Source organism: Cannabis sativa, chromosome 1, assembly GCF_029168945.1.
Source record: "Cannabis sativa cultivar Pink pepper isolate KNU-18-1 chromosome 1, ASM2916894v1, whole genome shotgun sequence".
Lineage (NCBI taxonomy): Eukaryota > Viridiplantae > Streptophyta > Magnoliopsida > Rosales > Cannabaceae > Cannabis > Cannabis sativa.
In genome coordinates, this window is record NC_083601.1 from 50705428 (window position 1) to 50722328 (window position 16901).

The window sequence follows — 16901 nt, forward strand, 5'->3', positions numbered from 1 at the left end:
GAAAAAAATTCTAAAAAATTATAGAAAAAAGAATATTTAAGAAGAGTAAAATGAGAAACGTGGAAGCCGCAACGCCCTCGCTTTCTTCTTATATATTTTCTTTAAAGATTTCATAAATCAATTATATCGTAATTAAATAACAATAATTATCATTGTTTTTTTTCCTCAGAACAATAATTACCATTGTTGTTGTTGTTTAATTGGAAAGGAATATGTAATAAAAATTTAAAAGAAAAAGAAGTGCACTGAATCTTTAAAACAAAAAAAGAATCTTGATAAAACAAGAAAAAGTGTATTGAATTATTTTGTGGTGTATTCATCAAAGAGAAATGTTACTCTCAATCTTTTATTATAATTTTTTTAGTTAATTTTCATACTCGAAAAAATATATTAATTTTTCTTTTTAATTTTTTTACACGGTAGTGTTCGTTATACTTACAACATCATTTCTGTAAATTTTTGAAAAATTTCGAATAATTTATTATAGTGAAGTGAATTATTAAGAACTCTATTTTTAGTATTGTAAACTACTTAGAATTATTCAAAATGTATCGAATATCGCTATAAAAAATTGAAAAAAATATTTCAATATGTGATTTCAAACGTAAAAATTGATTGAGATTAGAATAAGAGATTGTAATTAGTACTCCCCGTTCATAATAAAAATAATAATAATAAAAAAAAATATTTTGTGGTGACGTTTGAGGTTCCTCTTCTTGTTGTCTCTGCTCTCTTCTCACTTCTTCTTCACAAAACCAAAATCATTTCTCTCTCTTTGTTGGTCAACTCTGAGCTCCACAATTTCTCTCTCTCTCTCTCTCTCTCTCTCTCTCTCTCTCTCTCTCTCTCTCTCTCTCTCTCTCTCTCTCTCTCTCTCTCTCTCTTCTATTTTCCTTTCAAACCAAATTGCATACTTTTGTATACTTTGTACTACAAAACACACACACACACAAATTCAAAAAAAAAAAAAAATTCTTCCTTTTTGAAAAAAAAAAATACACAAATTCAATAGAATATTTTCATAATTTTGATTTTCTTTTTAATTATCTCTAAGCTTTCTGATAATTACTTGGGAGATAAGATAAGATGGCTGCTCCTCAATTTCCAAAAGTTCAAAAACAAGGGGAGAAGAAAGAAGCTCTCAGAGTTGATAATAGCTTTAGATTGGAACCCAATCATTATTCCACCACCAACCTGGTATTTTTCTTTCTTTTCTTTTATTTCCCTTTAAGTATTACTGCATAAGCTGTTAATTTTTTATACCCAGATAAGCAAGAGGCTTAATTTAGCAGGTAAGATTAGTGAATTCATAGATGCATACTTGAAAATTTGAAAAAAAATCATGGGCAATCACATATTTAATGATATGAATGGATAAACACAAGGAGTGGCTTGATTTGATTCTTTGAATAGATGGGTCTTTTTTTTTAACTGTTTTATTGATTATGTGAATTAAATATATATTTGTATTGAGTTTGATTTTGATTTGTGTCTTATGTCTTTATGATATTTCCAAGGAAGGAAGTCCTTCTGAATCTTCTATAACAGCCTCCATGATGGAAGAAAACCATGCCTATAATCATTCTCAGGCTGCTTATCCAAGCACAACCTCTTATGGTTACTACTATCCAGGTTTTGGTCCAGCTCTCACATAAAGTAATTTTATTTTACATGATTAGTCGTTTCATATTTATCTTTCCATGTTTACAGTAGTTTTTTAGCAGGTTACAATGGCTCTCTTGGAGATTTTTACAACCAAGGATACTACATTGCTGGGAATGCAATGGAGCAACAATACCCTGTAAGCCTTTTCAGCTGTTTTTCAATTGCTAATGCTCAAAAGTTCTACATCAGGTTCCATACTTTTTGTTCCTTATGCATGATTTATCTGTATATCTTTAGTCCCTTAACCTAATTCTTGAAATAAAACCTTAAGATGGTCCTCTATTAAATTGGGGGTAGTGATTGGATTTCATCTCTCATTTATGGTGCCAGAGAATTCTACCAATATGTGCTTAGCCTTTACAATACTGTTATGAGTTTATTAATATCATTGAATCTTAGTACTACTAGTTAAATCTTATATTTGTTTTTCTACCCTGATCAGGTTGTGCAAGCAGATAGTGGATCCTTTGTTTACATGATGCCCGGGCTCTATCCTGGATATGATCCTTATACACCTTACATGCCTGTTAGTACTATCACTGTTGATGGGCAATATGTTGGGCAAGAGGTCTACCCACCGAGTCCCATGTTTCAGTCTCCCGTTCCTTCACCTGAATATGGTACAACTCATCACGGGGATCCACTGCAGGCACCCTACCTTTGGAGTTCATCTCTTGTTGGTGATGGAACTTATGAAAATGGTTATGTTGGATTGTTGGAAATTCCAGCTGCCAAAACTGATTTCTCTGTTCCAGTTGTTCCGAGGGCCCAACCACCGAAGTCTTCTAAACTTGCAGGCTCAGTCAATCTTTCTCCTGATGTTTTATCAGGTCAAACCAAGAAGCTAAAACCATTAAACAAGGTATATTGTATATCTTTCGTTACTTGTAACACTATTTCACTGAGTCCTCTCATTATCCAAATTTTCTGATGTTTCTAAAAATATTTCAGGCCTCATCTCATACCCCAAGTTTTCAGTCAGATTTACCTGCCCAAGGTTACTATACAGTTGCAAAATTTCCTGTGTATGGTCAAGGGAAGAGTGGTTTGCTCTACTCAAACAACTCAGTTAATTTGAAACCAAATGTTAAGGGATGGGGAGGCAGTGAAAAGTTAAAAGCAAGAAGCAAGGTTAACGGTGTTAGTCACGTTACTTTACTCAATGACAAGAATAATGATACAGTTAATGCGAAGAGTGCATTGAGGTTTGGAGGTAATGCTTCTCAATCCTTGGCTACTGATGAGGTTGGAAATGGTGTCAGCATAACCTCTTCAATAAGGAGAGATGAATATAACATTCCTGAGTTTTCGACCAAATATGATCATGCCTACTTCTTTGTAATTAAATCGTACAGTGAAGATGATATTCATAAAAGCATTAAGTACAATGTTTGGGCTAGCACACCCAATGGGAATAAGAGGTTGAATGATGCATATCAAGAAGCACAAGAGAGGATGACAGAGAAAGGCAGCAAGTGTCCTGTGTTCCTTTTCTTTTCGGTATGTTTTATAACTTTGTCATGACATTGATGCTTGTCTAACTTTTACTCCCTAAGATCAGTGACTGAAGCCTCTAGTTCCAACCTTTATCTTATTATGTGGTTCAGGTAAATGCTAGTGGTCAGTTCTGTGGGGTAGCTGAAATGACTGGACCGGTGGATTTCAATAAGAGTATGGATTTCTGGCAACAGAGCAAGTGGAGTGGTTATTTTCCGGTCAAGTGGCATATCATTAAAGATGTTCCAAATGCGCAATTACGACACATAATACTTGAGAATAATGAGAACAAGCCCGTAACGAATAGTAGAGATACTCAAGAGGTGTGCTTCCATTATTAGTTATTTTATAGTAATATATATATATGTATGCATATTGTTTTCAATGAATGTGGTACTCTGATCCACTGAGCTTACATTTTGCTTATCTTTCTATTCTTTACAGGTGAAATTCCATCAAGGTATCGAAATCTTAAATATTCTCAAAAATTATGCTTTAAACACTTCCATATTAGACGACTTTGAATTTTACGAAAACCGTCAGAAAATTATGCAAGAGAAAAGGGTCAGGCAATCTGTGCCTAATCATGATTTGCAGGTATGTTATATTCTTTCTGCCATTTTTTGTTTTTTATTTTAGTATTTTCTGATAATTGATTATAAACACTCCCAATTATATTCTCACTCAGGAGCAAAAAATGCTTTGCTAATTTATAAGCTTTTTCCTGTAACTATTTGTGTGGTTGTGGATTAAGGAATAATATGTTATCAGGATCCTAACATTTGGAAAGTGATTCTCATTTCTTTTAATTTTAACTACACAAATCATTAGGAATAAAGCTGGTTCCTAAATACAAATAGCATAGTGGGAATTGTTCCACCATTGAAATTTTGAAATGTGGATAAACTTTATTCTCTACATAAAATAATGTAGAGAATAAATAGTGTCCTTTAAATCTTTTGATTAGGGGTGTTTACTGGACCACATCTACTATTTTTAGTTCTATCCAAATTCGATCCAATTATATATTGAATGTTAGATTTTACCATCCGATCCGATCCAATTAATTTTAGTCATCCAATCGATCAAACATCTATTGGATGTTGGATTAGATCGGTTCTATCCGTTAGATGTATTTCATATATATTTATTGGTTTAATTTGTGTTTATTCAATATTTTAGACATAGTATTTTTTGTTTAGTATGTATTGGATTAGATGGGGTATTCAATATTTTACGTATAACAATATAAAATTTAATTACTCATCCAAACTAAATGAAAATACTAATTAGTTCGATTGGATGTTGGATATATTTGATTTTTGAACACCCCATCCAACATCCAATCTGATCTAATTAGATATTGAAAAATAACATTCAATCCGATCCAATCACAATTGGATATCCAATGTTTAGCAGTCGGTTGTAATTAGATCAGTCCGTTGTCAATGGATTTAATCGATTTATGCACACCCCTAGTTCTGATATTGTACATTGATTTATAAATGTTCCTCTTTTGCAGCGGAAGGTGGAAGATTTAACCGCGAGTTTTCAGGCCGTAGATCTTTCTGCTGCAAAAACCACCTGAAGGACTACTTCATGCCAGAGGCAGAGTGGAGATAGAGAAATGGAATATGAAGTATCCCAAAAGACAAGTAGCCTTATTGGTCAGCTTTTAATAATTGGTGATGATGCTACTAAAAAAAACAAAAACAAAAAAATATTAAAAAAAAAATCTCAAATATGAAAACCAGATATAAAAAGGGAAAAGATGTAAAGCCTTCCTCCATAATATAGGGTTCCCATGATTGATATGGTAAATGTTTTTTTTTTCTTCTTTTCATTCTCTCTTTTTGTTGATTTCTCCTTCTTCATATGATTTGTAGTTATTTTCTTCTTATTGTGCAACCCCCCCAACACCCTCACAACTTCTTTGTTCAGGGTACAACTGTAATTTTAGTCAAAGCAAAAGGGTGGTCAGTGGGTGGTGGTTGGCTTATACCATAATGTTTCAATAATATATCAATAATGAAGAATAAGAAGTTTCCTTTTGTGATATATTTATTGTATATAAAAAGTGACAATATTGTATGCTTTGGTTCTTTTGTTTTATTCTTAAGTGGGATGGGATTCCAAAGTAGGCTGAAGCACATGGTAAGAGAATTTCAATGACTAAGCATGGTGTTGTTCCTATCAAAATAGGGACTTAAGGAAGGTTTTATGTGGTATATGATTTCCATGACATGGACAAAGTGATTTTCCTGTTAATAAATGAAACTTTCGGAATGGATTTTTTTTTTATTCTTCAAGAGCATCCATTAACTATCTCCTAATGACATTATTTCTAAAAGCACTACTGGTGCTATTGTTTAGTACTCTTCTCAGTATCATACTGCTATTGGTGTAATGCTATTAGTGTAATTAAGTATTAGATTTCATATAATTTAAAAATTTGATATGCAACTTAATTCTTCAATACTGTTTAATATAGAGTAGAACATATAAAAGTAAGATACCCATTATCGGAGTGATAAGCCAAATCTTTATTGAATTTGGTTTCTCTTTAAAAAGGGCTCGTATATTTTCGGCAGTACCTCCAGTGAATACTCCATCAGTATAAAAGTAGGCATGTCAAAAAGATCCATTTGATTGGAGCGGATCGGAACTCTGATCTGACAGATCACTTGTGATCCGAAATATTTGGATACTTATTAGATCTCGGATTAGATCCGCTCCGTCCCACCTATTTTTCATATGTTTCAATATATTTCAAAAAAAAACTTAATTCAAAAATCTGACCCCGAACCTGGACTCAGATCCCTTGAGACTCGAGATCGAACCCGGACCCTGACCCGAGACCCTAGACCCAAGACCCGGACCTGGACCTAGACCCTGACCCAAGCCTGAGACTAGACCCAAACCTGAACCCGAGACCGGACTCGGACCCAAACTTGGGACTGGATGCTGACCCAAACTTGGGACCTGGTTCGAGGCCTTGAGTTGGGACCGGACCCGGATCCAGATCCGAATTCAAACCCGAAACCAGACCCGTACCGAACCTGGGACTCGAGACTTAGACCGGACCCGAGACCCAAACTTGGACAACCTGGACCCGAACTTGGGACCCGGACTTGGACAACCTGGACCCGAACTCCGATTCGGGACCCGAATAGGACCCAAACTAAGACCCGAACCCAGACTTAGACCCAGGACCGGGACGAAGACCCAGGACCCAGACCTAGACCCAAGACCTAGACTCGAGACTTAAACTTGAACCGGGACCCGAAACGGGGACCTAGACCCAGACTTGAGACTCGAGACTTGTACCCAGGCCCAAACCCGAACTCGAAACAGGGACCCAAACCCGAACTCGGGACCCTAATCCAGAACGGGGACCCAGACCCAGACCCGAACCCGAACCTGAATACAAGACCTAGGACCTAGACTCGGACTTGGGACCTGACCTGAACTCAAGCCCGGGACCCGGACCCAAGACTCGAGACCCAAGCCCGAGACTTAAGATCTGGACCCAGGACCAGGACATGAGACCTGAGACCTAAACTAGGGCCCAAGACCCGAACTCGAGACTCGAAACCCAAACTCAGAACCTGACTTGTAGTTGGTGTTGGAATCGAGTTTATTTAAAATATATTATCTTTATATAATCTATTAATACAAGTCACCAAATATAGTATTGTATTAAATAATACTAAAATAGATATAAAATTATGGTTTAGATATAAAATTAAATTTGTTTTAAAAAAAAAAAAGAAGAAGTCGGGTCGGATTAAGTCAGATTGGATCTAATCTGATCCGAGTATGATGTAGCGTGACGGGGCAGGATGGATCTGTACATAATCTGGATTAGGTCGGATTATAACTGGATCAAATTTGACCCGACCCATTTACACTTATATTAAAGTCCTTAATGTTTGTTGAGTGTCTTGTGTTCTCAATTTGATGAGTTTTGTCTTAACATAATCGATAGAGTTAGAGACGTACTCTTACAATTACAAGTAATGAGAATTTAGATAGAGATGGGTTATATTTGAAAAATTATAATTCGTTAGATCATATTATATAAATATATATATGTGTGTGGTTGATGATGACGATTATAGATCAATCCGAATTTGAAAGTGATCATGAACTTGTGTTTATGTCAACTAAGAAGTTTTGTTATGGAAACTCATTCATGTAGACTTGGGGATATTCCCTTTCTAAAGTCCTTTTAGTGTTAATTTTCAAACTAAATAATTTTGAGCTCAGTATTTAAAGTAATAAGAATAATAATAATTTTGAGCTTAAATTTATAATTGAAAGAGTAATTTGCAGTATAAATATTTAAGTTTAACTCTTAATTACAAATAAATATTTAAGTAATTTTTGGCAGTAATGATACTTAAATTATATTTCTGAAACTCTACAAGTACTTAACTAAATGTTAAGTCATTATATGCACGTGTCATTTTTTTATTAGTATATTTAAATTATTTTTTTAAAATAATACAAATTTAATGACTTGAACCAATTAGGGATTATTACGTAGCAATTTACTTAATACTTAACAGTCAGGTAATTACAGAAGTTCTAAAATTATAACTTAGGTATTATTGCCGCCAAAAATTAAACTGAGGTATTTATTTACAATTGAAAGTTAAATTTATATATTTATGCCACAAATTATTTTAATTAAAATTATAAATTAATTCATGACAAAAAAATTATAAAATAATTATTTACTAGTAAAACCATACTTTATCAACTTTAATTATGAACCATTAATGAAGAATTGAATTGTATGAAGTGGTTATATTGACGGATACTTTTTTTAGGATATTAATGAAGAAATTATATTGTATATTTATTTTATATTATATATTTTAATTTTTACTTTAATTTTTATATTTTTTAATATATACCTACTTTTATAGATGATATTTTCATTATACCCGTTAATTAATGTAAATTATATGCTAGATTTAAGTAGAAAGTAAGAGTATATTGGGCAATCCACTCACAAAAATGAATATATTTTAATAAAATATAATATAAGAATATTTTTAATTCATAGATACAAAAAATAAGTATTCTTCAACTTATCCTCATATTAGTGTATACTTAACAGTACTATATATATTCTACATTTTTGCTAAAAAGAAAAGAGAAATTTTCATTTTTATTGCTTTTATTACAAAATTTTGCAAGAATATGCTTTTTTTTCAATAAAATATTTTATTAGGAAACTGATTATCCTAAATTGTGTTTTCCATTTTTTGTAAAAAAAATTTCATTATTTTTCCCATAAAATATATTTTATATATAAAAAAATTATATTTTTGCAAGCGTGGTATAAAAACTCAAAATATCCACACAAAAAGAAAAGATGCATACTCATTTGGTACACTATATTTTTATCACAATAAAGTTTGGTATGTTTGGTATCTTGTCCATAGTTATTAATACCATCGTCTTCAATTACATGAAATTTAAATTCAAATTTAACTATTTGATTACATGGTAGGTTTGGTCAAATTACTACAATTTTATTGATCAAATTTGACTTGGGCATTAAATATATACAATTGCAAACTAGAGGGTACCAATGAAGATTATTTTTTTTTTTGAATAGAAGGTGGAACTTCATTAACTTATAATAGCCAAATCGACCATTATAGCAGAATGTACAGCATTAGGAACATTGCTGACATTGAAGATGCGATCAGACCAATAACAAGAACCCCAAGCCAAACAATGGGCGATTCTGTTAGCAGATCGCGGAACAAAAGACACACAAACATTAACCAAACAATTTAACAAACTTTTACAATCCGAAATTAACAAACCAAAAATTGAAGGCATAACAAGAGAACTAGAAAGTGCTTGAACTGACACAATTGAATCAGTTTCAACAATAACATTAGACCATCCCTTAGACTTGATCCAACTCAAAGCCTCCTTAATTCCAAAGGCTTCAACAGTGGCTGGTTGAACAACTCCACATTTCAGAGTAGTGAAAGCTTCAATCAATTGTCCATCACTGTCCCGAGCCACTGCTCCAATACCATGAAATCCGTTGCTGTGAAAAATTGCACCATCCACGTTTACCTTGATTTTATTAATTTCTGGTTTAAACCAATGCTCTTCCTTGTGTTTCGTGGCAGCAGGTACCAACAAGGGATCAAATCGATGAGATTGAGCGTAACTCCATTGATCAAGGGTTGAACGTGCACCAATGACAACATCCGCAGCAGTTCGAATTTTGTTGTTCCATAGCAACTCGTTTCTTGCTTTCCATATAGACCAAGCCACCATTAATCCTTCCTCAACCATGCCTGACCGTCCACGGTGCAAAAGACTCTCAAACCAGAGAGAAAAATCAAAACCAGCAGCAGCAGCCGTGATGTTCACTCCTGCCCGATTCCAACAGCTTTGTGCATAGGTGCATTCAAGCAAAACATGACTTATTGATTCATCATGAATATTACAGAAAACACACAAGCAAGGGACATCAACATGCTTAGTTAGGAGTTGCACTCGTGTAGGTAAGCATCCAGTAAGCGCTTTCCACATAAAATGCAGAACCTTAGCAGGAACCTTAATTTTCCACAACTTTTTCCAAACTTCTTCTTCCATATCAGCACTCCAATTGCCTTTACTCAGTTGTATATGCTTGTATGCACTTTTTACTGTGTAAACTCCTGAGCTTTCATGCTTCCAGTAGTAGTTATCACCTCTGTTCGAGTTTATTGGAGTGTTCAAAATTATAGCCGCATCTCTGTTGTTAAAGAGATCTGCTATCAATTCCCCATCCCAACTTGCACCATTCGGGTTCATTAGTTGCCTAACTCTGCAATGCTCAAGAGCAGGATGTGTAGAAGTTACATACGGATTAACCTCATCTGCCAGCCAAGGTGATCCAAGGACAGCCACTTCCCCTACGCCAATTCTGATATGTGCCCCAGTAAGAATCAGGGACTGAGTTTCATGAATGCTCCTCCATATGTAGCTCGGGTTGGCTCCAAGAGTTGCATTCAACATTGAACCATGAGGAAAATATCGTGCTTTGTACACACGGCTTACCAGAGAGTCATCTTCTTGCAATAATCGCCATGCTTGTTTTCCAAGTAGTGAAATATTGTAATCTCTAAGGTTTCGAAAGCCAAGGCCCCCACTACTTTTATGTCGACTTAAGCGGTTCCATTTCATCCATGTAATTCCTCGAGATTGTTGTGAAGAATTCCCCCACCAATACTTAGACATTAACCTTTCAAGTAACGTACAAGTTTCAATGGGAAGGAGAAAGACTGACATAGCATATGACGGAATAGCTTGAGCAACCGTTTTAAGGAGTATTTCTCGACCCGCTTTTGAAAGATATCTGCCCTCCCAACTGAGTATTCTTTTTTCCATTTTTTCTTGAAGGAAATTTTGAATTGCCTTTTTGCTTCTACCCAAAATGCAAGGCAGTCCCAAGTAGAAACTTTGGTCACTTGCAGGGGCCATTCCCATTCGAGTAAAAAGCCTATCCCGAAGGTCAGAAGGGGTGTTTGCACTGAAGAAAATGGAAGATTTGGCTCTATTAACTTGTTGGCCTGAAGCCATCTCGAACAAATGTAGCAGCCGAAGAACATGATCAGCTTCAACCTCTGTGGCTCGACAATAAACATAACTATCGTCGGCGAAGAGCATGTGAGAAATAGTAGGTGCACCATTAGCAACTTTGCATCCTCTAATATGCCCACTACTTTCAAATCTCTTAATCAACGAAGAAAGGCCTTCCGTGCAAAGGAGGAACAAGTATGGGGACAAAGAATCCCCTTGTCTAATGCCCCTACTAGGAGTGATAGGACCACTCGCATGCCCACCATGAACAACCGTATACTGAACCGTGGAGATAGTAGCAACAATCAAGTCAATAAACCGGTTGTGAAATCCCATTCTGAACATCATAGTCTTCAAGAAATCCCACTCAATTCGATCATAAGCTTTGCTAAGGTCGAGCTTCAAAGCCATATAACCAACCTTCCCTTGCCGTTTTCGTTTGAAATAGTGCATAACTTCATAGGAGACCATGATATTATCGGAGATGAGACGACCCGGAATGAACGCCGATTGGTTTTCAGAGATAAGTTGAGGGAGCAACGGCTTTAATCTATTAGCCAACACTTTTGAAATAATCTTATACAAGACATTACACAAAGAGATAGGTCTCAAATCCCCCATGTTACTAATATTTTTCTTCTTTGGAATGAGAGTAATATTAGTACAGTTGAGATTAGTGGGTAACACACCTGAATCAAAGAAGCTCCTGACTTGGTTCACCACATCATGCCCAACCACATCCCAACATTTCTGGTAGAACCCCGGGGTCATACCATCAGGTCCTGGCGACTTATCCGGGTGCATTTGGAACAATGCACTCTTTACTTCCTCTTCAAGAACAGGCCGAAGTAGTTCCATATTCTGAGCCTCAGTAACCGAAGGAATAATATCAGCAACAACCACATCAGTGAATGCACTTGTTGAAGTGAAGAGATCGGAAAAATAGGAATAAATAACATCTTCTAATCCAGAATTCCAATCCACCCAATTGCCCACATGATTCCGAAGCCTTGTAATAGCATTATTTTTCTTCCTCGAAGTGGCCTTGGCATGAAAAAACTTACTATTCGAATCTCCTTCGCGAAGCCAAAGTTGCTTTGACCGTTGTTTCCAAAAAACTTCTCGCTGAGTAAGTACCTCTGCCAATCTTTTCTCAGCTTTTTTAAATTCAGCAACCGACTCATCATCTCGTAGTCTCTTCAATCTCTTAATCTCACTTTTACACTGCTTAATTCTATTCTTGAAATTTCCAGTAAATTCATTACCCCAGATTGAAAGGCTCTCTCCACATCTCTTGATCTTCTCTAAGATTGATACACCATCATCAACTTCCCATGAGTCTCGAACCACTTGCACACAAAGAGGCTCTCGGAGCCAAGCGTTCTCAAATCTGAAATGTCGAGGAGCTGTATGCAAACTTTGATTTATCAATTCCAGTAACAAAGGACAGTGGTCCGAACTAGATACTTCCATATTAGTAAGTCGAGCTGAACTAAAGAGATTAATCCAAGAGGGGTTAGCCATAGCACGATCAAGACGCACTTCGACCCAGTTATCAGTCCCGCGACCTCGTTCCCAAGTAAAAGGGTATCCATGGAGTTCTAAATCCACCAAATTGCAATCGGTAAGAGCTTTTTGGAAACCATCAATTAAGCCATTCGGGTATCGGTTGCCTCCTCTTTTATCGGAATGAGTAACAATATTATTCATATCCCCAATTACACACCACGGTAGAGACGATTCATCCACAATTGTTCGAAGCAGGTTCCAAGTTTTAAATCTTTGAGAACGGTTAGGCTCACCATACATTCCAGTTAATCGCCAAGGTCCCTTATCAGCATTAATAATTTTAACATCAATATGACTTCCTGAATATCCCAATACTTCCAAGTCATTTTGATTTCTCCAAAGAATACTAACACCACCACTATGTCCCCTAGCGTCCACTGTAAAAACACCTTCGAAACCAAGCATCACACGCATTCTTTCAAGCGTTTCCTTAAGACTCAAAGTCTCACAAAGGAAAATAAAATCGGGCTTCTTTTGATACACAAGATCTTTTAGGAATTGAACAGTCCCCAGGTTCCCAAGCCCACGGCAATTCCAGCTTAATACACTCATAATGGACGGTGGGCCTGGACACCAGAACCCACCACAACATCGTTTTTTGAATCCAAAGGCCCAATAATACTATTATTATTATCCTTCATCAACACATCTTGCCCATGAGTCATTAAGTTACTAACAACAGGTGGCCCACTTATTTTTTCCTTATTCGGCTCAAGCCCTTTACTGACTTCCTCTTCCATACGTCTTCTTTTGGAATCAACAACATTAAGTTGATATTGATTCTCTTCCCCAATCACAGCCCCCATTATCTCTTTGTCCACTGTACCATTTCCAATCTTATTAATATCTTGTTGACCATCCCCACAATCCTGGTAAATGGGATTGATAACAACATTATTACCATATCGAATCAAGCTTTGATTGCCTCCCGTATTTTCAGCATTTGACAGACTGTTTTGGCTGGAATCTTGTGCCTGCTGCATCATCGTGTCATCGGAAAAAATGGCGTCTCTTTCACTGCCATCACGTAGCCACTGGGAACCGATTTGATAATTCCTTCTTCTCGGCTGAGCACGAAGGAAGGAACCATACGGCTTGGTGATCTGATCAGCTGGTGTCGAAAAGAGTTTCGGGCAGAATCGTTCAGTGTGACCAATGATTCCACATATGAAGCAGAAAGTTGGCACATATTCATATTTAAAATTTGCCCAGAACCATTCACTCCCTGTTTTACGTAGTTTCATTCGTCGCTTCAGAGGTAAAGTGATGTCAATGGTAACTCTTACCCTCAGGGATTCCCTCCATATACCCTGAAAGTTCTTAGGGTCTGTTTCCACAAAGGTACCAATGAAGATTATTAAAAATACATGCACCAAATTTATATTTTGATGATAGATAGGTAACAAATGAGTATATTTACAAAATAATAATAATAATAATAATAATAATAATAATAATAATAAAAGTAATTTGCGGTAAAACCTCCCAACTATCAATAAACTTGCAAAAAATCATCCAAACTCATATTTTGGTAGGAAAACCCTCCAAAGTACTGTTCCGTTTACATTTTTAAGGTGTTGTCTATCCAGCCTCGTTAAGTCCTAATTTTGCCCACGTGGCAATGACAGGTCACTAAAAAATTATCCTATGTGGCCATATTTTACAAAATAAAATAAAAACTTTAAGAGTAATTTACAGCAAAACTCCCCCAACTATCAATTTACTTGCAAAAAACCATCCAAAAAACTTTGAGGTTGGATGGTTTTTTGCAAGTAAATTAATAGTTGGGAGAGTTTTGCTGCAAATTACTCTTAAATTTTATTTTTATTTTTATTTTTATTTTTATTTTGTAAAATATTGTCACGTAGGATAATTTTTTAGTGACATGTCATTGTCACGTGGGCAAAATTAGGACTTAACGAGACTGGACAAATGACACCTTAAAAATATAAATGGAACAGTACTTTGGAGGGGATAGTTGAGGAGGTTTTGCCGCAAATTACTCTAATAATAATAAGAGATTTTTTTTTTTAATTTTTACACTTTAAAACAGTTTTTTTTGTTTAACAGAAATCTACATAACAGGCAACGGAACAGCCTAAATTCCAATTAAAATTCATATAGCAATCCACGTAGAAATTACTGGAACAACTGCCACAGTAACTCAAACTGTTTTTAAAAAATAAAATATAAAATAGTTCTTCTAATAATAATAAGTATGAAGTCTCAAACTTAGATGAAACTTTACATCGAGTTTATTGAAACATAAGTTATGGATTTGTTGTAACTCCTCGAGTCATCCTATCGACTAATCTGTTATTATAGTTAAAGACTTATCTAACTAACCAACTAAATCCATCTAACTACCTAAATAAGTTTAAGTTGGTCTTAGTGTCTATAAATACATGTTCGGCCCAACTATTAAGATTAACACTTTGATGAGAAAGTGAGTTGAGCAAGCAAGATTGAGAGAGAGAGAGAGAGAGAGAGAGAGAGAGAGAGAGAGAGAGAAAGAGTTTGGGAATCTATGGGGAACTGTAATGAGTTATACAATCTAGATTAGGAGCAAGTTCTTATTGAACTTGTCTCTAAACCAGTATAATTTATGGTGTCCTTGTTTCTTTTACATTTCATTTGATTACTAAATGTTTGATTTTGATTCTTTGAACTTGTTTTTCACTATGTTTTATCCAGATTTGACACAACAACAATCAATTCTAACTGATTACCAATTATCCATAGATCGAGAAAGAAGGGTAATGCAGCAGTCTGTCCAACACATTGAAATTCTTGAGCTAAACAGCTTTGAAGAAACACTATCTGGAAAGCACAACATGGAATGGATGCACAAGAACAGAACTTGGGACTTGGTTTCTAAGCCAAAAGATTAGTCATTTATTGCAAGTGGACTCTTAAGGTCAAAGAAGGTATGAATGAAGATAAGCTTGTGAGGTTTAAGGCTAGACTAGTTGCTAAGGGCTTTACTTACATTCTCACTTGTGGTAAAGTATAAAACTCTCAGACTCATGTTTTCTATTAGTGCACACTTGAATTAGAGCAGCTTGAGGAAATGTACGGCTTGGAGGGAGATCTACCCTACAATATGGGGTCAAAAATGACAAAACTGCTTTTCTAATGGTTTGTTGAGGAAGACATCTACATGTAGCAGCCACTTGGTTTTTAGGTGGAAACCAGCAAACAATAACTATTACAAGAACTTAAAGCAATCTTACTTCAGTTTTTCTGTTATTGTATATAGATGATATGCTCATAATGGGCAAGGACAAGACTGTGATAAAAGGTATTAAAAAGCTTGGACTTGTTCAAAAAATTCTTGGTATAGAAGTGTTAAGAAGACAGCAAGATGGTGCAACATGTCTCGAGCAAACCAACTACATAGCTCTAGTGATTTAGAAGAACAACATGCAAAATTCAAAGAGTATCTCTACCATTAGGAGGTCAGTTTGTTCTTTCAAAGTATTAGAGTCCAAAAGTTACAAGATGAAGTTGAATAAATGTAATGTACATCATGGTAAGCACCTGGCATAGCACATGCTTTAAGTTTTTTGAGTAGGTTCATGGCAAATTTTGGACTTGGACCACTGGGATGAACTTAATGAAATGGAAGTTGAGGTACTTGAGAGGCCCAACTGATATAGGTCTCAGATACAAAAAGATGGATGAAAAAGTTGTGCTTGAAGGGTTTGTAGATGCAGACTATGCTGCCAACAAAGGCACTAGAAGATCAACTACTTGCTATGCATTCACAACAAATGGAAACTGCATTGTTGGAAATTACAGCTACAGTCAGTGGTGTCCTTATCTACCACAGAAGCAGAGTTTATGGTTGTAACTGAGGCAAGGAACACATTTGGTTACTTCAAGAGTAGAAATGCTAAGAGGAAAAGCAAGAATACTTTCAAAGAGCCAGTCTTCAATTCATCTATGAATCTAGTTTACCATGAAAAGAGTAAATGCTTGAACTTGCTTAAGAATGGTCACTAAGTATTGCCTTGCCATGGAACATCATCATCATCATCCGATCATGTGGAGCAACTGTCAAATTGTGGCTAGAAGAAACTAATGTGAAATTTGTTGTGTTAATTCCTCCTATCCACCAATTCGTTACTATAGTTAGACTTATCTAATTAACCTACTTATCCATCTACCTTCCTAAATTAGTTGGTCTTAGAGTGCCTAAAAGCACATGTTCGACTCCGCTATTAGGATTAACACTTTGATTAGAAAGTGAGTTTCGCAAGCAAGATTGAGAGGGAGAGAGATTACAAAGAAAGAGAGTTGGGAATCCATGAACAACTGTAATGAGCTATTCGACTTTATAAAAGTATAATCTCGGGTTTTAGTATTCTTGAGAGAAAAAAAAAACATGAGATTGAGAGTTCTTTGATTGGAACTCTTGCTCGAAATTACATTGTATAATTACTTTATTTTACATTTTTTAATTTTTACTTTTATTTCCATATAAATGATGTCTATATTATACCTCTTTAGTTAATGTAAATTATGTGTTAAACTTAAACAGGTTGTAAATGTATATTTAACAA

The 16901-nt window shown here is 35.4% G+C and overlaps 1 protein-coding gene across 1 annotated transcript; it reads left to right on the forward strand.

The window, feature by feature from the left end:
* Positions 1-716: 716 nt before the first annotated feature.
* On the forward strand, positions 717-5220 carry LOC115705197 (YTH domain-containing protein ECT1). Its single transcript, XM_030632454.2, has 8 exons — positions 717-1197; positions 1518-1632; positions 1725-1801; positions 2108-2527; positions 2617-3165; positions 3273-3485; positions 3607-3759; positions 4685-5220. Exons 1-8 carry the CDS (start codon positions 1087-1089, stop codon positions 4748-4750), a joined length of 1704 nt encoding a protein of 567 aa, XP_030488314.1. The 5' UTR covers positions 717-1086; the 3' UTR covers positions 4751-5220.
* Positions 5221-16901: the final 11681 nt, after the last annotated feature.

Coding starts and splice junctions, on each gene's coding strand:
- LOC115705197 (XM_030632454.2), top strand. CDS start 1,087: ATGGCTGCTCCTCAATTTCCAAAAGTTCAAAAACAAGGGGAGAAGAAA. Junction 1,198..1,517: donor ATTATTCCACCACCAACCTG/GTATTTTTCTTT, acceptor GATATTTCCAAG/GAAGGAAGTCCTTCTGAATC. Junction 3,760..4,684: donor TGCCTAATCATGATTTGCAG/GTATGTTATATT, acceptor CCTCTTTTGCAG/CGGAAGGTGGAAGATTTAAC.